The 21,461-nt window shown below is 38.1% G+C and overlaps 2 protein-coding genes across 11 annotated transcripts in view; both read left to right on the forward strand.

The window, feature by feature from the left end:
- The window catches only part of LOC113568944, a 69,687-nt gene that overhangs the window by 35,559 nt on the left and 12,667 nt on the right, over positions 1-21,461 (forward strand). For 7 of the 9 annotated variants that reach the window (XR_004776832.1, XM_035533299.1, XM_035533293.1 and 4 more), the window contains one exon: positions 17,181-17,219. Coding sequence is in view for 7 of the 9 variants with exons in the window: in XM_035533299.1 (XP_035389192.1) it covers positions 17,181-17,219 (39 nt within the window). In the remaining 2 variants the exon portion in view is untranslated. Of the gene's footprint in view, positions 1-17,180; positions 17,220-17,467; positions 17,783-21,309; positions 21,433-21,461 lie in introns of those variants that run through there. The other 2 variants (XR_004776833.1, XM_035533301.1) reach the window with 2 other exon arrangements.
- Positions 4,069-15,171, forward strand: LOC113569062 (butyrophilin-like protein 2). Of its 2 annotated transcripts, XM_035533312.1 has the most exons (9): positions 4,069-4,244; positions 5,669-6,013; positions 6,227-6,583; positions 8,139-8,240; positions 8,353-8,448; positions 10,190-10,282; positions 14,284-14,352; positions 14,739-14,851; positions 15,087-15,171. In XM_035533312.1, exons 1-8 carry the CDS (start codon positions 4,190-4,192, stop codon positions 14,750-14,752), a joined length of 1,131 nt encoding a protein of 376 aa, XP_035389205.1. In that variant the 5' UTR covers positions 4,069-4,189; the 3' UTR covers positions 14,753-14,851; positions 15,087-15,171. The 2 variants fall into 2 exon arrangements, with proteins under 2 accessions (XP_035389205.1, XP_035389207.1); XM_035533314.1 differs by lacking the exon at positions 8,139-8,240 and having other exon boundaries at positions 4,072-4,244.

The following is a 21,461-nucleotide window of genomic DNA, read 5'->3' on the forward strand; positions in this document are numbered from 1 at the left end:
AGGAGGAGTTGGTTAGCAATGACACCCTCCCAAATATGAATAGCAACCTTTTCAGTTGCTGAGGCAATTCCTACTTAAAGTGCAGGCCTCTTGGAGATATATGGGCCTGATGAGCTGTGCTCGGGGCTTTTCTCCTGTTTTACTAAGGACTGGGCTGAGCGGGTGGGCCTTGGATCAACCTCTGAGACAGACAGGAACCTGTTCATACGAGCGTGTCTGCAAAATATGAATCCCCAAACTGCAGTGTAATAGAGGACCTCTTTAGTAAATTCCTATAAGGCTCAACTCGAGCATGAGCTGCTTACTGTAAACAGCATCCACTATCTACATCAGCAAGTGCATTGATAATGTTACTGTCTCCAGGACCATCACCACGCGCCCCAACCAGAAGCCATGGATGACTGCTGAGGTGTGCATGCTACTGAGAACCCAAACTGTCACGTGCGATCAGGGAAGCAAAGCGTGCACATGCACAGAGGATCCATGGACACCTCAAAGACACTGGTGACACACGGCGCATGTGGGAGGGCATCCAGGCCATTACTGACTACAAGAAAACATCACCTTCCTGTGACAGTGATGTCACCCTCCCAGATGCACTGAATGACTTCTATGCATCCCTCTGCAAAATGACCAGGTGCTCTGCCTGACTGCGGCTGATGTGAGGCTGATGTGCGTGGAGTTAACCCACAGAAAGCTGCTGGACCAGACAACATCCCGGGTCATGTGCTCAGAGAATGTACTGACCAGCTTGCAGATGTCCTGACAGACATCTTCAATATCTCTCTGAGCTGTGCCGTGGTCCCAATATGCTTCAAGACTACCACCATCGTCCCCGTGCCTAAGAAACCCATGCTGTCGTGTTTCAATTACTACCGTCCCATCGCACTCACATCCATTATCATGAAGTGCTTCGAGAGACTCGTCATGAGACACATCAAGACCTTTCCTTAGGTCATCATCCCCAGTCCAACAGAGCAGCATAGAGGACAAACCAGGAATTAGGATGATTCCTCAGGCAACTAGTGTACTACTCATTCTAACTGGTCTCAATAGCTCCCTTGGGCAGAATATGCACGTAATTCACTAAAGTACTCATCCACACAAATAACTCCTTTTCAGTGTGTTTCAGCCAGCCTTCTTCCCATGGGATGACACCTCTACTGACATCCCTGCTCTGGCATGTCACTAGTTCAACAACAGAGCCAAGAACTGGAATTTGGCAACTGTTCAATTAAACTGAACCATCCTGTCACAACAAATGTTTGCAAACTGCCGCTGACGCCCCACAGCTGTGTTCCATACAGGTCAGCGAGTATGAGTATCTACATGTAACATGAGATCAGGGTCTTCTTGCAGTAAAATAAGCCCTCGGTTACATTGTATCATTCTGACCTTCCATGTCTCCTTGCTAAAACCAGTTCAATATAGCCCTTTCTCTACAGGCTCTGCTCTTGACAATCCACCTGCTTCCTATTTAAAGTGAGATCCTGGATTCTCACAGGCGTATGGATCAATTGTATTACCTAATTGATTGAGAGGGGTATGAACCAGAGGAACAATCATGGCTACCTTCAGGGAACATACTGTCCAAGTCCCAGAGGCCGGGGTACGCCGAGGCTAGTTTTTTCTCGGCCATCTGTGGATGCACCTGTCGGGGGGGGGGGGGGGGTTCTGTTATGAATAGCTCATCCACCATTTGGTAAGTCGGACCATGCCGCCATCTTCCTCATACCAAAATATAAACAAAGGCAGAAATGGGAAACTCCGGTTCAGAGGGAGGTCATGCACTGGACAGACCAATCGGTGGCCGCTCTGCAGGACGCTCTGGATGATGTGGACTGGGACATTTTCTGGTGCAGCACTGATGATGTCAGCGAGTTTATGGAGGCAGTAGTAGGGTTCATTGGGAAACTGGTGGACGACACGATCCCAAGAGCCACCATCAAGATGTTTCCCAACTAGAAACCCTGTGTGGACAAAAACTCTTGCACTGCTGCCTACAACGTGGGAATCGTCAGCAGGAACATGGATGAATACAAGTCTGTGGCATACAGAGTGCGCAGGGTGGTGAGAGAGGTGAAGTGGCGCTACGGGAGGAAACTAGAGTCACTTTGAGGCTACATCTAGCAGCGGTCATGCTAACAGCACTAGTGCTAACAACACTAATGGTGCTATTGGCACAGCCAACGGCGCATGCACAGAGCCCACCATAGGCCAGCGCCCTCTCATCATCACGGAGAGTGATGTGAGGAGAGTGTTCAAAAGAGTGAATACCAGGAAGGCAGCGGGACCGGATGGCATCTACGGTAGTGTCCTCAAAGCCTGCGCAGACCAGCTAGCCCCGGTATTCACTGACATCTTCAACCTCTCTCCTGACGCTCGGTATCGTCCCATCCGGCTTCAAGCGATTCACCATCGACCCTGTCCTGAAGAAACCTCAACCTTCCAGCCTCAATGACTAGCGCCCTGTTGCCCTCACATCGGTCGTGATGAAGTGCTTCGAAAAGTTAGTCAGTGACTTCATCACCTCTTCACTGCCAGCCTCCATGGACACACTGCAGTTTGCATACCGTCACAACTGCTCCACATTTACACATCTGCTCCACACCACCCTGACCCACCTGAACAAAGGGAGGGGTAATTATGTTAAAATGCTGTTTGTTGACTACAGTTCAGCATTTAACACCATCATCTCCTCTAGACTCACAACTAAGTTGGAGAATCTAGGACTGCATCCGTCCCTGCGTGACTGGATCTCTAACTTCCTAACAGACAGACCACAATCAGTACAGGTGGGCAACTGTGCCTCATTCACCCTCACCCTCAGCACTGGAGCTCCTCAGGGTTGTGTTCTAAGCCCCTTGCTCTACTAACTGTACACCTACGACTGCATGGCCACTTCCAGCTCTACCACCATTGTCAAGTTTGCTGACAATACCGTCGTCATGGGCCTGATCTTGGACAACAGGGCCTACCTGGAGGAGATTAAACACCTGGAGAACTGCTGCCAGGAAAATAATCGTCAGCAAGACAAAGGAGTTGATTGTGGACTACAGCAAGAAGCAGCAGCGGCACTACCAAGCTGTGAGGAACAGAACCACGGTGGAGAGGGTAGACAGTTTCAGGTACCTAGGAGTTCAGATTTCACAGGTCCTGTCCTGGTCCCGCAACACCAACTCCCTGGCAAAGAAGGCTCGTCAGCGTCTTTACCACCTCAGACACCTAAGAGACTTCAGACTGCCCTCCAAGGTGCTGCGGAACTTCTACGCCTGCAATATTGAGAGCATCCTCACAGGGAACATCACAGCCTGGTTTGGGAACAGCACCAAGCAGGACAGACAAGCACTCCAGAGGCTGGTGCGTTCAGCAGAGCACATCATTCAAATGGAACTTCCTTACCTGCAGACTATCTATCACAAGTGGTGCCAGACCAAAGCCAGGGGGATTGTGAAGGACCCCACGCATCCCAACAATAGGCTCTTCTCTCTGTTGAGGTCAGGGAAGCGCTTTCGCTCCATGAAGACCAACACAGAGAGAAAGAGGGAGGGAACAGAGAGAAAGAGAGGTGACCAAAGATGGAGGGAACACAGACAATAAATTTAACACAAGGGGGGGAATAGAAGAGGGAGAGGGAGAGGGAGAGGGAGAGAGGGAGAGGAAGAGGGAGAGGGAGAGAGGGAGAGGGAGAGAGGGAGAGTAGGGAAAGGAGAACACAAGAATGCAAAACCACATGTTTTTTTGACGGTGGGACACAAATAATTCAGACTTGATACAATTTATTTTAAATTGTGTTTGGTATCCTTTACTGTATTAACAGCTTTTAAAGATGCTTCACATTTAATATCATGCCAATATGAATGAATGCATTGAAGTGTTTAGATAAACAATCAGACCAAAAAAAAAAAAAAAACATCCTAGTGGACTAATGGACTACGTCTGCACCACTGTATCTAGCATAACAGCCTGCAAAATGGCAGAACTTCAGATCTTTTTTTTTTTTCTCAGAAAATAAGATTGAGCCAATCACATTCTTCCTTGACGCTTGCGGTGAAGAGTGCTGTGTAGTTAATGGTCGACTGGAATTCTGTCTATTCTAATCCACTCAGTATAACATTCTGCGTATTTGTAGGAAAGCGAAAGTAAAAGCTTTCACCGTTCAAATGGCAAGACCGCTAACTTCTCAAACATGAAGACGAGCCTCGTTATTTGCTTTGCTCTGTCGGTCGTTGTTCTCTCTAATGGTACGCTATGCTTTAAACATTATTCTTTTTTGTTAGTTTATTTTAGATTTAAACTAAACTGTATAAACGGCGAGAAGTGTTAAACGTGGCGACGTACACAATGGGTAACGCCCCCCAGCTCTACAACGAGTTGAACGCGCCGTGTGAGCCAGTAGAATCAGTAACTAAGCGCATAATACAACAAAAGTCAGATCTCTAAAGAGAAAAGAGAAAAAAAATCACTAAATGTGCACGTTAAGAAACACAGAAAACAACCAATCGCTATGGTCATAGATTTCAATGTGCATCTAAAGTCTTTTGTTCACAATATTTAAACACATCCGATGTAATATCTTTTTTTATATAACCCTTTTTTTCATTTAAGTTTGTATAACCCCAGAATTTTAATTCTGAAACAACTTTTAATCTAGTTAAAGAAAACGAAAGTTATAAGAAAGACGTTGACTTAATGGCATCAATAGAAATGTTTACATTGTAGTAAACGTGTGCTACGAAATATTGGCATAGTGGCACGTTTGCCCTGAAAATAAGTGGAATCTTATGATATTAGCCAGAATATAATGTGTAGTTGTGCCAGGTAGATATATTTGATTAATGCCACATATACTACACTATCACTGCAGTTGAATTGGTAGGCCTAGCAGACACACATCCACATAACATGTACAATCCACATAACAACTAAGAAAACCAAACTTCAAGGAACAGTATTAATCAGCATGTCCAGCTGTTCATGAGGACTCATTTAATGAACCTGATGTTTGTAATACTGCATAGCCTATTCTCTCTATTCTCTATTCTCTATTCTCTCTATGTACTAGAGTACAGTGGTATTCAGATCCCAGTCCTCCAGGTCCTACAGAGTTTCCACCCTCTTCATTTAGGAGTGTGACAAGTGCCCAAGTTACAATAATCATTTAATGAACTACAAGGGGTTACAAAATGCAGGACCGGATTTGAATACAAATGGTCTGGTGGTTAAAGAGGAGCATGTTATCTACTGGAGGGCTACTGGTTTAAATTCTGGTATTGCTGGCTGGTAACTGGACTGTAAACTTGAAGGTTGTTAGTGTCAGGGATGTAAATGCCACCATTTCAGCCTTTAGCACTCATGACAAACCTCTGCTTGTCCTCTCTCCAGCTCATTAGCATATACAGGCTGATGCCCCATAGTCTGTTCGACTATATGACAATGTGTGTGAAGCCTTAGGAAAATATTATACCTTTGGACATTTAATATGCAAATCTGTAAACCAAACATTGTCATCGGCCAAGTTGTCTCAACTAATTTGCACTGTAAATTACAAGGAAGATGTACAAGGGAATAGAGTGCATGCAGCCAGTGAGTCAAATAATGATTGTTTAAATATTTTAAATGGAACATGACACATTAACAAAATTGCTATTATTTTAATTTATTTTAGGGCTCCATGTGTTAGGCCCCTCTGGTCCTCTGGCTATCCAACCTGGAGGCTCGGTGATGCTGCCCTGTTATGTTCAAACTCCCATACCAGTGGAAGAGCTGGAAGTGGAGTGGAGAAGAACAGACTCTGAAACGATTGTGCATTTGTTCCAAGATGGAGAGAGTCAACCAGAGTCTCAGGACCAGGCTTACCATGATAGGGCACACTTCTTTATTGAGGACATTGCCCGTGGCAACTTCTCTCTTTTACCTACAGATGTGACCACTAAGGATACAGGACTCTACAAGTGTGCTGTTTACAGAAACCAGGAATCTAATGAAACCTTGATTGAAATAAAGATGAGTGGTGGGTGAATATTCACACAATTGTTGTCACACAGTTTAAATTGTCCTCTTGAAAAATGAAGTTGTCTATACTTTAAATATTATATTTATTAGTTTTTAGAGCTAGGAATTAACTGAATATATTGTGCAATTTTATTGTCTGATCTGAGACTTAACAACTGAGACTTTATCTGAGACTTTAGAACTTTAATATTTCAAATGATTATTCTTCTAGTGTATTTGACTGTGGCTGGAGGTCATGTTGTTTCTGTATATGCGGGAGAGGACAGCACTCTGAACTGCTCTGTACACTCCCACATCCCTCCTGAGGAGCTTGAAGAAGTCTCATGGAAGAAAAGGAAAACAGATGAAGACATGGTAGTGTTGCAATTTATAAATGGTCAGACTGTGCCAGAGTCAATCCATGAAACATACAGAGACAGAGTTGAGCTCTTCAGCCGTGAGGAAATCCACAAAGGAAACTTCTCGCTTAGGCTGAAGAACATTCAGACTGAAGACAAAGGCTTCTACATATGTGAAGTATTCCATGAAGACTTATCAGCTAACACCACAGTGGAAGTACAGCAGCTGGGTGAGTAAGCATTTTTGTTCTCGGTGTGGTGCAAAGCATGTGGGTGATGTAGGGGAGCTGGAGCACAACATGGCATAACAGATATGTAGTGAATCACTGCTGGGACTTGAGGAATGTACAAATATCCATCTGCTCAGGAGCTATGACTCCATTAATGATTTTACAGCAAGAGGGTAAAAACAGTAGCAAGCCAGAATCCAACACTGTTTAAACCATAATCTGTTTAAACCAGAAGCACTGTCAGGGATCCCTGCATATCTGAGCTCCATCTACTCAAGGACATCAGTTACGCTGGAGCATCTGAAGTGGAAGAACATGGATGATGAAGAGTCTTCTCGATAAATTAGTTAGCTAGATAGCTATCTAGTGTTAATGTTAAAATTAGCCACTTTAATCCATGTTATGAGCTATAACATTTTACATTCTGAAATACTTTTTTCTTGATCAATAAATTAATGCCATCAAACATACAAAATAATTGCAATGGAATTGGAATATTAGTAACTTAATCCAAGGGTATTAAAACAAGAAAGAAAATATTTACTTTCTGACATTCTTGTGGGAATGGTAAGGAAATGTCTGTTAATATCACAGTAGCAGTGTGAGTGCAGTTTTCCACATAGTTTAATGCAGAACATTCTCAGGTTCTGTACTGAGATAATTTTTTTTCTTTGTATGGCGGATTAATTACTGCTCTAAATTTGCCATCTTAAACAATGCATTGTTGTCATGGCAACATTTACAGTTGCACAGTGTCATTTACAATGTTGCTGTTGAGTGCACAAGTTTCTAAATCACAAAACATTTTGCAACTCTGTGCATGCTTGCCCAATGTGGGTTGCATTCAAATTAATTCAAATCATTTGTGGGTGTGTTTATGTTTGTCCTCTCATCCCATCACCCTCTTTATTTCTTTGACATTTAGATGGCTGGTTTATGTGATTAAGGAAAAGTGCTGTAGTTTTGTTATTCTCTTGCTGATACTTTGCTTGTCCTTCTTTTAAATTTTGACAGAAAAAATGGATACTGAAATTGAAAAGGATGTATATTTTTTGTCTTACAAAACCAGAAATATACAAAGACATATAAATATTAATCTTTATAACCTTTAGTATTAGTTAGCACATGCCTAAAACATCAATCTGTATTTAAAATCTGCTACATAAATAAGATCCACTTATTAGTTGTGAAACCTACAATCTGAATAGCTGATTAGTCGCCTCAACAATCAATAGATATTTTAACTACCAAGATAGTTGTTAGTTGTAGCCCACATATATATATATATATATATATATATATATATATATATATATATATATATATATATATATATATATATATATATATATATATATTATTGTTAATGCATTGCCTGGCATTTCAAAAAGTAGCATCACCATGCAAATTTTGAAAAACAAACACAGCTAGAAGCACAAATTAGTATAATAGAAAATAGAGTTACACAAGTCAGGAGTGGTTCTGTTTTTCATTCACATTTTTCATTTTTACATTTGAATGACATTGTATAAGCACTGATTTCTGTGCCACACAGGTTTTTCCAATATGCATACAGGGGTGTTGTGTTTCTGTATCCTGGCATTTGTACTTTTACTTGTGCTAGGTTACGCAGCATACACTTCTATAAAAAATAACAGTAAGTCAGGTTGATTTGATTATTCCTAAAATTAAGAAGTTATGAAACATTATGAAACATTAATGAAGTTGACGCTTTGAAGTTGTATGCACATGTTTTATCTCCTCTACAGAAAACACCAAATCAGACTTGGCTCTACAGTGCACATTTGTCTGCTGTCCAACCATTGCTTTGGCCCTTGCCTTCATTCTTTGGGGTGTGACTGAGGGTAGGTATTTGTAGTTAATATTTTATACTTTTTAGTTATTGTTATGTTAACTGTAATAATATCAATATAGCAAAAACAGGATATATTGTTAAATTTTAACATTTTGATATCGCTTGATTCATAAATCGGTAAACATGCAATAATAGTAACTTCTTGTTAGAGATGAAAACTTGGAGAGGTTCCTTAATTTTTGCCAGTACTACAGATGTCTAGGTCAGCTGAAAATTGTAATAATCTCATTTTCATTTCCTGGCTGTTTGAAAAATGCAAGAAATTTGCTTATTCACCTAGATAAAGCTGTTTGATAGAGGTAAGGCAAGTGGACTGCATAATGAGGCAGGTTCTAAGGGGCGATTTGTCCTCCTTCAGAGTGTCAGTCAGAACACTGGAGTGTTAGTAGTGATATTCAACTCTTTAATAAAATTCAGCAATGCAACATATGAGGCATGTTTGCACACCAGCACATTCACTATGCACATTAACACACAGGCTCAGGTTTATTCATTTTAGACAAAAGGTTAAGTATTTGAGGTGTAAAATATGAAGTGAGAAGTATGTAGAGGATATGAAGAGTGAAGTATGGAGCATGAGAAGTACGGTCTGGAATAAGAAAACAGAGCATACATTCAAATAATCATTCCATCATCATCAGTGCTAGTCATTCGTATAGAGCAATATATTCACAGTGAATCTGCTATGCAATATGAATATGCATTAATTAATTAGGTTTCCATCATTGCCCTCTAGAAGGGGAGAATGTGGTAGTCCTTCTATATTCTTGCATGTGAAGTTCTAAAACTAGTTTGACAAGATAACATAACAAACATCATTAGTGAGGAATAATAAGAGTATAAAATTAGCAACTCAGTAGGCTAATACCGTAATGTGTTTATAACAGTCAATTCTAAGTTAGATCTCAAGCAAACATTGACAATGGCCAAACATGTACTCTTAACTAAAATGTACAGCAGGTAATCAACGTACATCAGGTCAAGGACGCCATTGCACAAGAAATGTGAATAACGAGGAACAGTCACTGGCTACATTCGCTCCAATGTCTCTTCTGGAACTATTGTTGGTGATGTCAGATGTAGCATGTGTTGTCACTCCTTAATGAAGCATACCTTTAGGAATGGTCTTTCCAACAAAAGCAGTAACTGATGTACTACACTAGTCTTTTAGAACATGCAAAATTGACTGAAAAATTACCAGTGTGAAATGATTAACACATTAACACATTAATGCTATCGCACAAATGACTAACTGAACATAGCTAACTTTTACATAACTATTGTAATATTTCACAATGTGTTAGCAAGTTTAATAGATAGAGGATGACCGTCCATCTGCGCTTCATCTGCATGTGTTCCTCACCCTCCTGATGAGATTAAAGACTATGCATGAACATTTTAATGAACAGCCCATTACCATCTCCATCAACTCCCATGCTAAAGTGTGTTTAGATGTTTCCTGTGAGGACTCTGGCCAGAATGAGTTGTTGCTTCTCACTGATCAATCTGAATTCCTCTGCCACTCACTTCACTTCTTTATCCCTTGCTGTATATTTTGTTAGTTATTTCTTAGCTCACTGCTCTTGGACTATGTCATTTAGTTTTGGGTTACAGAGACACACACAAAGGCCTGATGTGGTTGTCCACCCAAGCTCATTTTGTTGCTGTAACACTCTGTTTTGACTGTGAAGGGCTTATCACTAACATTTAATTATTTGGTTTCTCTGCAGGGTTTCTTGCTGAGGTGGCTACTTGTTCATCTCTGAATCTTTTAAGGATTCTTTCCCTGCTTTGGGTTATTTCCCATTTCAAGACATTTCCGGGTATGTTATATAAAGCAGTCTTTCAGGGAATGATGGAAGTTAATGAATATATATAAAAAGAAATGCACTTTATCAACTACTCTGTTACTTTGAATACAACTACCCTATCTCTACAATCATTGTCACCTTATTAGCTGCAGGTAGGTCAGTGGTTAAGGTACTTGACTTGTATTCGAAATGTTGCTGGTTTAAGCCCCACCACTACCAAGTTGTTACTGCTGGGCACCTGAGTAAGGCCCTTGACCCTCAAGGGTCATAAATGTAAGCTGCTTTGGATAAAAGTGTCAGCTAAATGTAAATAATTCTCTGTAGTGTAATTTGATACTTGCTGTAGATGTTTGAGTAATTTCTATGATCCTTGTGTGCTCCAAAATGCAAAAAACATTTAAATTTGACTGTTTTAAGAATAATGGACCAACTACAGTGGTGTGCACAGAAACAACACTAAACACTCAACGAAGCAACTCTGACCAACCAAGTTTTTGAAAGTTAGCTATTGCTGTGTAGTATTATTAGTATTTTTAAATCATCATAAATATTATTAGTATTTAAAGCATCTAGATCGCTAAATTGATTGAGCAAATTCTTATCTTTCTCTTCAAGAACACAAAGTTCTAGTGCTGCTTGCCAACAGTTTGTGTATCTATAAATATAAACAGACTTTTTTTATAACATCTATCAATATCAACTTTCAAAATAATATGAACTGAATGTTCTGAATGCACTGATTTGTCTTACTTATATCTTGTGACCAAAATCTTTGGGCCAAATTATATAATGAAATTTAAACAATTAATTTCTTTTGTGCTAAACCACAGCTTGTTATTGGAACTGAACAGTACCTTGCAAAGGTATCCAGTGTCAAACATCCTTTTCAATATTTTCTTACTTCAACTATTACTATAACATAAAATATAACTTTTAGCAGATTAAATCTGGATTTCCTCCACTGATCTACAATGATTCATGTATCATTGCTTTGCAAATTAAAATAGTCAACTCTATAAAACAGAAAATCTAAAATTAAAAATTGTTCACATGCAAAATACACATGCATCAATAACCGTCATGACCATTTGGTATTCTTAACTCTTACCAACAGTGAATTGTGCTGCATGTCTTTTGGTTAAAATGCTATTAGCCTCTTACATGCCTGTCTCCCCCATAATGCATGTGCTACCTCGATGTTTTATAGAAGTATGTATGAATAGTTGTATATGTAAACATTTCCCAGACACTGGGTAGATAGTTCCTGTTAACATAAGAGACTCTGTTTAGTCAGTAACTGCTCTACAGTTTAATGCAGGAAGGCTTATATTAGTGACAGAGTGTCTGCAGTTAGGATGGAAAATCTAGGTTTAATCAACAAAGTATTTTACAGCGAACTATTATCATTGACAGACGTGAGATGCATTGTGTTATATGCTTTATACAGACCACAGTTACCCAGTAATCAGCTTTTTTTAAGGCATGTCTTAAACACAGTACAAGCCACGCCACTCTTCATGACAGAACGTACTTGTTAGGAACATAAGGGACCTGGTTACAGTTTGTTAAAACATAGATGTAAAAGTCAGTTGATTCCTGGAACATGGGTTCATAGACAAATGAGATGAAGATTAAACAGAGTAACAGAGTAACCCTAGAGTAACAGAGTAACCCTAGAGTAACCAGAGTAACCCTAGAGTAACCAGAGTAACCCTAGAATAAACAGAGTAACCCTAGAGTAAACAGAGTAACCCTAGAGTAAACAGAGTAACCCTAGAATAACAGAGTAACCCCAGAGTAACAGAGTAACACTAGAGTAAACAGAGTAACCCTAGAGTAAACAGAGTAACCCTAGAGTAAACAGAGTAACCCTACCCCCACCACCACTCTCACCTGCACTCCTGCATCACTCCCCCCCACTCCTACCTCTACCCCCATTCCCCCATCAGTAATCAACTGACTTAATCATGTCTTAAACCCTGTGCAAGCCATACCAGTCTTGATGACATGTCAGAAACAAGCTGTTCATTAAAGTATAGAGTGGCTTACACAGTTCAATAAATGCATTAATCTGTTAAGTTTATTCTGCTTCAGCTTTGAGTATATATGATTTAAAAGATGTTGTTTTATTTTGCTCTCGGTTTGGTTGTGCATAACTGGCATAAATATGAAGCCATCCAGAGCACTACTGATAGTGTTGTTATGGTGTTGTCTTGGGCATCCCAGCTCTTTTTTCTGCTTCTGCTGTTCCTCTTGAGCTTCCATCATAAAGGTGTTTTGTTTACTTTATTTTTACAAAATAATGGAAATAAAAGAGATCAGATATAGGAGCAATGTAGGGCTAAAGTAAATAGGAAGTACAAGAGGACCAAAAGATGAAATGTCATTAATATGATAAAAAGATGACCATTTATTGTCATAAAGTATTATATAACTTTGAGCAGCATTTCCAAACATAGTGTCCAAAAAGGTTTTTGGTTGTCCTCTAATCAGTTCACTATGTAGCAAACACTGTATAGTGAATAGTGAATGAGTTAACGAGTGAACCATTCCAGCTATGGATAAACACAATGTATGGATGCTCAGTTTACACAGAGAAAAGCCTAGAATGGAAATAACTGACAGCTTATACATTCATCAGCCACTTTAACAGAAACACCTTACCATGTAGAGTTACAGTAGAGATGCTTACCAGAAACACATCACCAAGTAGAGTCACTGTTGTTATTCATCAGAAACACTTTACCTTGCAGAGTCACATAGTAGGTGGGTGCTTATTCTTATCCTTCTGTTGCTCTGCAGTATAAAATATGTATTTTTTGTTGTTTTATAGGATCCCCGAACAACATATATACCTGTATATGCATAAACAATTTATTTAGGATATTCATGATTATGACTTGGTATTCTTTGAAAAGTATAGGTAAGTTATCATTTAGTTTACTTACTGTTGTGCATTGAGCCAAGCTTAATTGCAATATATACAACCATATTATTTTCAACCATTGTATACACAAATATTCTCTGTGGCAAACACTTCACTTAAAATAATCTGAAAATTCAGAATACATTTTCCTACTTATATATCTGACTGCATTTGGCTGTAGCCTATTAGTTTATGTATTAGCTACTGAAGTTACTATTTATTGTTGTACCAGAATATGAATGTCTGAAGGGAATTGGGGGAATATTATGAAAGAATATGAATATTTAATATAAGTAAATAAATAAATTATTAAAATGAGAATTCATTAATAATTTAATTATTAATGGATGTGAACTTCTTGAGCATAATGTTCTCTTTAACTTAAATAATTAATTTAGTAATTTAAAACATTTAAAACATTTAATAATAATAAATAATTCAAGTTATTGAAAAGTAATTTAATTAAATGAAATAATAATTTAATATAATGAAAAATGTTTGCACACACACAGAAGACGATCCAATCAGACAGGTAAGGTAAGTGTGGTCGTGTCAGTCCGGCATCGAAACAGTGTAGCATCTGGGAGGTGTCCAAGGGTCAGGCAGGAGATGAGATCTAGAAAGCAGGCAGGAGTCGATAACCGGGAAGACACACAGGATAAGGAAACGCTTGGTACACCACATAAGTAAAGCAATACTTCGTGACGTGTACACGGGGAGGAGAAGCTTATAAAGGGGGTGGTAATGAGGGGAATGGGAATCAGGTGTGTGCTAGAATCCAGGTGAGTCAGATTGGAGGTGAGTGCCAGTGGGTGTGGCTATGCAAGGCTGAGGTTTGTTCCTGGGGTTCGTAACAATGATCATTTAATTTTTTTTTTTTGTGTGTATTTATTTATATTAAAGCCACCAAAATCCCTCCATACAAAGTTAGGACATGCTGTTCATATCGGGTCAGGACAAATACTTTATGAATCAAGAAAAAGGACACTAGCTTTATAATAGTATTGCATAAAGCAACCTGGCTTTTTGACAATAGTAAAAACAATAAATAACAAAAGCATGATTCTCTTATTTTTCTTATTTTCAGCCAATATTGTCCTGGGATTTATTTTGTTGCTGCCTCTATGCTGGTTACGTTTTCAGCAGGGGGTTCCATGTAAGTACATCTATTAATAGTTTGTGTATTCTGAATAGTATAATCAATTTGCCAAGTGTAAATGCAAGTTTATTCTCAAGGAACTTTTAGATGATTCATACATATCAGGCAATATGTGGGAAATGTAAATGTAGACAGAAAGTACATGGAGACACACCAACAAAATGACAACAGACACAAAGCCATGTGGTGGATCTCAGCATGTGGGTGAAGGGGTAGACCAGGGGAGCATGTCAGTTAGAGGGCCAAATCCAGATGTTCTATGCCAACAAATATAAATGTTTGCTTCTTTTTTCTTTTTTTCTTCTACCATGGCAGCTTGTAAAACTATAAATTAAATCATGAAAATTGTCATTATAAATTAACAATAAATTAAAATGTGACAGGCTACAAGAGGTGATCATGACAGGCTACAAGAGGTGATCACTTGAGGCAGCACCTATGATGCTTCACAGAAAAGAAGAGGTGATCCACTACCGTAGGATCTGCCATTAAGAAGGTTGGTGCTATCAAACCTTTTCCCCTCTTGTTGTGGACATAATGGAATATTTTTTTCCTTATTTCAGGCAACGAAGGCAAATCCTTAATGCCATTTTAATTTAATCTCAATTTTACCAGATCAGTTTCAGATTTATAGGCCATTCTCCATTCAAAAGCCTGGTCTTCTATGACTGGACATAAACAAAACTTTGCAATTTGTGCCAAAACCTTCTATAGCATTTTGTCTTTTGCAGTTTTGCTCTGGATATCAGTTCTGTGTATCTTGGAGATCCTAAGTACAGTAATATCAGTCTATCTTCATAATGAATTATTGGAAGGTGATAAAGGTAGATATAAATCCTGTTTCATTACTTTTGAATGTTGGAGAATGTGATGCTTTTGTACTGGATGATCCTAACATCTCACTTTCCTACACCAGCAGCCACATGTTGACTCTTTAATCAGGGTATTAAAGATAAGTCCACATGGATGATCAAAGAGTTCTTAACCCTAAATAAAAAATAAAAAATAAAAAAACAAAACAAAACAAAAAAAACATTTGTAGGAATATTGATGAGTGAGCATGATTCATTTATATATTCGGTGTATAACATATTAGGTATTTATAAAATTATAGAGATGTTTGACAATTCATATTTATTAAAAATTTCTAACATTCTTCATAGAAGAAACAGGTAAAGTAATAATTTACAATAATTTGAGAATTTAGCCTGATAACGTTCCCTCTCACATTGTTTCTGGTCATTCAGGACAAAAGCACTGCTATCTGCTTCTGAGACATATGCAAATGCTCATTACATATAAATGCTTATGAAAATTTTCATTACATATAAATGCATATGAAATGCTACATGCATTACTTTGGTTATAACCAATAAACATTTTTAAAATGCACATAGCATGTGACTGTATGACATTTTAGTATTTCTTAAGTTCATAAGGATCATCCAGTACAAATTTAGTAATGACTTTTTCAAATATTTTTTCCAAGCAATATTTTCCTTTTAATTTTTTTGTAGTTACATATTTCAGATCATTCTATTTTAATGATTAAATATATTTAATCTTAATCGAATATTTTTCCTCTTTACAGAACGTGTGGCATTGACCTGTGCTACTAAGTATCTCCACATTTTGTCTTTGACTGCATGCTTTAAATATCTTGATCATTTACGTGGTACAGTATTAGTTATTTTGATCATGTTCACATATTTTTCAGTAATTATGCAGCTATATTTACACATGAATGCCTGAAATTCTGAGTTAATCTGTATATTCAAGTGGTAGATTTGTTTTGTAATTGTCACGGTGCCATCCCCCTGCAGGTACATGCTAGCATGCAGTGGTGGTTGAGCATGGGACATTTGTTTATGTTTTGGTTTCACTTCTTCTTGTCTTTGTTTTAAACATGTCTTACTCAGGTGGTGTGTGTTCTGCCTCATCGTGCACACCACCTAGGGGTTGTTATGTCATTATAAAAGGAAAGAAAGACACTGAGTTAATTAGTTCATAACTTTCAAATCTTTTATTTGGCTCATGGCCTGTGTATTTGAATCTGTCATTCATAGACACATTAGTATTTTCCCCTAGATGATTTATGGGCTAATATTCATTTTCCATATTTTAACTTTACCTCTGATGCTTATGTTTCCCAGGATATTCATTTGTAGTGAATTTGCACATTTTATTCACTCCCATGAGCTCCACTATTAATTTAACTCTTTTTCCTTCACACATCTCGCTTTAACACAGAATCGAATTCTATCAACACCAGGACTTGGCTAGTATGGGGTAAGTATAAATGCCCTCTGTTGAGGGCATAAAAGCCCCCTACCTCTGGAGTTGGATATGTACCCTGAGGCATAAAAGCCCCCTACCTCTGGAGTTGGATATGTACCCCAGTACATCTTTTTGTGGAATGGTACATTTCATTCGCATTTAATTTCTCATTCATAGGATCTAATTCTAATTATGATGAGACACAGCGAATGCACAAACTCCCTCTGTTTTGAAGGTTAAATAAATTACCAGCAGAAATAGAATTTAAAAAAAAATTCAGAATAAAAATTTCAGAATAAAACACTGTTCTACATTGATTAATAACTGCATTATTTTAACTCTTTGTACATTAATCTACAGTGAACCTCTTTGGAATGTTATATTGTGTCTGGAAATGTTCCTAATTAGCTTTTATTTAAAATATAGAACAAAGCGAGTGCCAAGGCATGTGAGAAATCAATGGGTTAAAGTTTATTTTCACATGTCCTGCTTTTTTGCATGCATAATTAAATCTAATGCACAATGCTTTATGCTTCACTCCAACACAGGATCTAATTCTAATGACACTGAGACAGAACAATCACCAGGTAAGTACTACTGCAAATATTTCAAAGGGAAATAAATGTGTGTGTGTGTGTGTGTGTGTGTGTGTGTGTGTATTCCTTTACAAAATCTTAAATACCCAAGAAGATGGTGCTAAAAGTATATATTTACTTGCTTAAACAAAATGTGGCACCATGTAAAATTCTTCCAAGTTTATTCTTTCAACTTTGACGACTTAAAAATGTATTTATTTTTAAAAATCTTTTCTCTTGTTTTTTCTCCTGATTTTAAGTTCTGTTCTCGTTCTGTTCGTGGACAAGATGCGGGTCTTCATTGTGTTTTAGTGTGTTTGATGTTTTCATGTTTTTTACAAATCAAAAGTGCACTGTGTTACAGGCACTAAAGTCTGGATACAACACCTACTTGTAGTTTCCACTGAAAAGAAACAATATAAAAATGTCTTACTTTTTAGTAGGATTTATTTATACATTATATATTGTTCAGTTCCAGATTACACATTCTCTGCTTGCTCTCCAATTCACCATTAACTTGCTCTTTAACTACCTTTATCTGTTTTTACTTCATTAAAAACTTTATTTCATTAGAAGCTTATCCTAGTCTGTGTTCCCGGGACTGCTAATATTGATATTTTGGAGAGCATATACATATTTCCCAACTCCAAGCTGTATAAACTTGAATGCTTTTTGGATTTAAACATATCAGATGATGTGTATTTGTGTAATGAGGGAGGATGTGACATAAGGAGATCAGCACCCTATATCAAGGTGTGCAAAATTATTAGGCAGCTTCTTTTCCTTGGGCCAAAGGGGTCAATAGAGGGATGCAGCACTCTTAAAATTGCTAAGATATTGGGGTATAATCACAGAACCATCAAACGTTTGTTGCAAATAATCAACAGAGTCACAAAAAATGTGTTGAGGAAAAAAAGACACAAATTAACTGCCAAAGATTTGTGAAGAATCAAACATGAAGCATCCAGGAACCCATTATCCTCCAGTGCTGTCATATTCCTAAACTGTGACCTACAAGGTGTGGACATGGCCAAGGTAAGGAAGGCTGAAACCTGACCACCACTGAAAAAGACACATAAGGTAAAACATCAAGACTTGGCCAACAAATATCTGAATACAGATTTTTCAAAGGCTTTATGGACTGATGAGATGAGAATGACTCTTGACGGGCCAGATGGATGGGCCCATGGCTGGATCAGTAACGGGCACAGAGCTCCACATCGAGTCAGAGACAGAGAAAGGTGGAGGTGGGGGTACTGCTATGGCCTGATATTATTAAAGCTAGTTGGACCTTTTTGGGTTGAGGATGGACTCAAAATCAACTCCCAAACCTATTGCCAAACCTATTAGAAGACACTTTCTTCAAGCAGTGGTACAGGGAAAAGTCTGCACCTTTCAAGAAGACCACGATTTTTATGCAGGACAATGCTCCATCGCGTGCATCGAAGTACTCCACTGCATGGCTAGCCAGTAATGGCCTTAAAGATGAAAGAATAATGACATGGCCCTTACCTTACCTAAACCCTATTGAGAATTTGTGGGCTCTTCTTAAATGGGAGATTTACAGTGAAGGAAAATAGTACAGCTCTCTGAACAGTTGCTGGGAGGCTATGGTTGCCGCTGCACAAAAAGTTGATCGTCAACAGATTGACCGAATCAATGGGAGGCTTATGAAAAGAAAAGAAAGGTGGCTATATGGGTCACTGATTTTTTTTTAATGTCAGAAATGTTTATTTGTAAATTTTGAGTTGTTTGTTTATTATTCTCACTTTAACAGATGAAAATCGACAAGTGAGATGGGAAAATGTCAGTTTTTCATTTAGTTGCATAATAATTCTGCACAATAATAGTTGCGCAATATTTATGCACACATAGATATTCTTCTAAGAAAGCCAAAACCTCACGTAAATATTCAGATTTGAGGTTTATTAACATTGTGTGTCATAATTTGTGTGTCAGTCTGTGTGACCAATAAAAAATCATGAAATCATTAACTATTAACCCTTCAAGTCAGAAACATTTCCTCCCTCGCTGATTTGAGATCTAGTTAGCTAGCTAAAATGTTGTGCAAAAAGATAACTGCTGCAGAAGTTTAGAGCCTTAGGGGTTTGATTACTTTGTTGAAGAAGAATATGAAAATTACAGAGATCAATGGCTAAATTAATGTTATTTTACAATGTTATAATACAATAGTCATGACTTTTGTTTGACACAATTTACAGTCCTTTAGTAAATATTTACTTAGTTTTTTTGTGTGAAAGTAAACTGGTGATCAATGCATATGTTTTTCGCCATATTAAATACGGTTCTGTGCAGTTGAGACTTTTTTGTTTTTTGCAATTTTTTGGTTATAGTTGTTTTAAGGACATTTTTTCTTGCACACATGAAGCTTGACATATTGATACTCCATGAAGCTTTATATATATATATTGTTCAGTCACATTTTAGGCCCTCTAAGATTTTGCGAAATTAGAGTGACAGACACTTTTACTCAGTAAACGATTGTACAAATGGTGATTTTAGACATTTATTACACATTGCTATATGTTGTGGGCAATGCTGTCTTCCAGGATTCCATGCCAGAATTCCTTGACTCACTCTTTTGCTGGTGGTTCTATGAGGACTTCTTCTGACCTTTGAGCTCCTGGTAGTATTTCTTAGCATCCTCACCAAAGAACTTGTTTTATCAGAACTGCTCTCTTCTCATTGTGGACCTCCTCAGTCGCTGAGTCGTGGCCTGAAGCTTCACTTTTATTTCTTGGTAGAGATGAGCGAAATCTAAAAAATGCAATGCAAATGCTCTGCATTTTTGCTCAGTGAAATATGAGCTTGGCCTGGGCGTGTACTTGTTTGCTTTTGACTCGTTTCTTCAGTTCACTAAGGATGGTCTTTCAGATGCTTATTGATTTTGTTCCGGTTCTTTCTCTTCCAAGTTGATTAATCTCTGGGTTCATGTCATGATTTTTAGTCTCTGGCATTAACGGTAGCTGTTGCTTACATCAGCTTTTTGACTTGGTGAAGTGAGGTTAACTTTGTCATTCTTGGATATCAAAGAGGGCCTGATATATATATTTCTCTATGCACCCCTGTTTTCTTTTTTCCTCAGTTTGGACAGAGCACTCTCAACCATTTCACTGTGAGTTATAATGTGTATGACTATGTATGTGACAAATAAACCAAACTTGAATATGAACTTGAACTTGAACTTGATTCACAGCTGCTATTTGCTCACAAATTGCCTTTGTAAGGCATGGTTTGTTAAGCTAATGGTTTGTTATGGCTAATGAGACGGTATCATGCAGCTTGCTGATTGTTCTTGGTCTGATTTCGGGTCTTGAGTCACCTTCCGAGGGGACTGCGATGGTAATTACAGATGCTGTTTCTGACATTCTCTAGCATAACTATGGTTTCAGGTGTGGGACACTGTCATTGGACATCAGCAGCTGGAGCTTCTTTTTATTGATCCATCTCCTTGTGGTAAACAAACTTGTTCTCAGCAGCATAGTAGTACTCCTACATAGCCCACTTTAGTCTTGTTGATTTACTAGCCATATGGTGGACTTTGCCTGTGTAGATGATGCCATAAAATATAGATCATCTTGAGATTGAGGCTTGATTAGGTAACTACATGAGGACCAGGACAATCAATAGCTGATTTTTCTACTACAGCTTGTTCAGCAGTCACTGGAGTACGTGACCCTTGTTTACCTATGCAATGTGGCATGGGTTTATTCTTGTTTGTGTATTCATTGTTGGATGCAGTTTAACGTCATGCCCAAGATATTTATTATTATTGTTGTTGCTGTTATTGTTATGTTATATTGTTATTTTTATATGTTATTGTTATATTGTTCTTATATGATTGTTTTACCTGTAAAGGAACACTTATTGCCATGTAATTTCATGGGTGCCTACAACCTTTGCAGAGTAATGTTATATCGTGTATGATAATCATTTATACACACACACACACACACACACACACACACACGCACCTTATAGTGTGACCTTATAAATGACCTTATAGTGTGTCCATTATAGTGTTTTCATTATAGTGGTTCAAAGTGCATTAAATCAAATCTTATTTATTTGTTTCTACAAGGTTTCAGAAATATGCTGCTCTGTCTGTAACAATAGCCTGATGGTCAGATCAGGACTGATCAGGAGACATCAGGAGACATCCAACTTCAGCAGTTTCACTATTGAGCTCCAAACTAAACCTCATGTGTGTGTTTAACCCATTGATTGTGTGAT

The sequence above is a fragment of the Electrophorus electricus genome, chromosome 14 (assembly GCF_013358815.1).
Source record: "Electrophorus electricus isolate fEleEle1 chromosome 14, fEleEle1.pri, whole genome shotgun sequence".
Taxonomy (NCBI): domain Eukaryota; kingdom Metazoa; phylum Chordata; class Actinopteri; order Gymnotiformes; family Gymnotidae; genus Electrophorus; species Electrophorus electricus.

Coding starts and splice junctions, on each gene's coding strand:
- LOC113569062 (XM_035533312.1), top strand. CDS start 4,190: ATGAAGACGAGCCTCGTTATTTGCTTTGCTCTGTCGGTCGTTGTTCTC. Junction 6,584..8,138: donor AGTGGAAGTACAGCAGCTGG/GTGAGTAAGCAT, acceptor TGTGCCACACAG/GTTTTTCCAATATGCATACA. Junction 8,241..8,352: donor CACTTCTATAAAAAATAACA/GTAAGTCAGGTT, acceptor TCTCCTCTACAG/AAAACACCAAATCAGACTTG.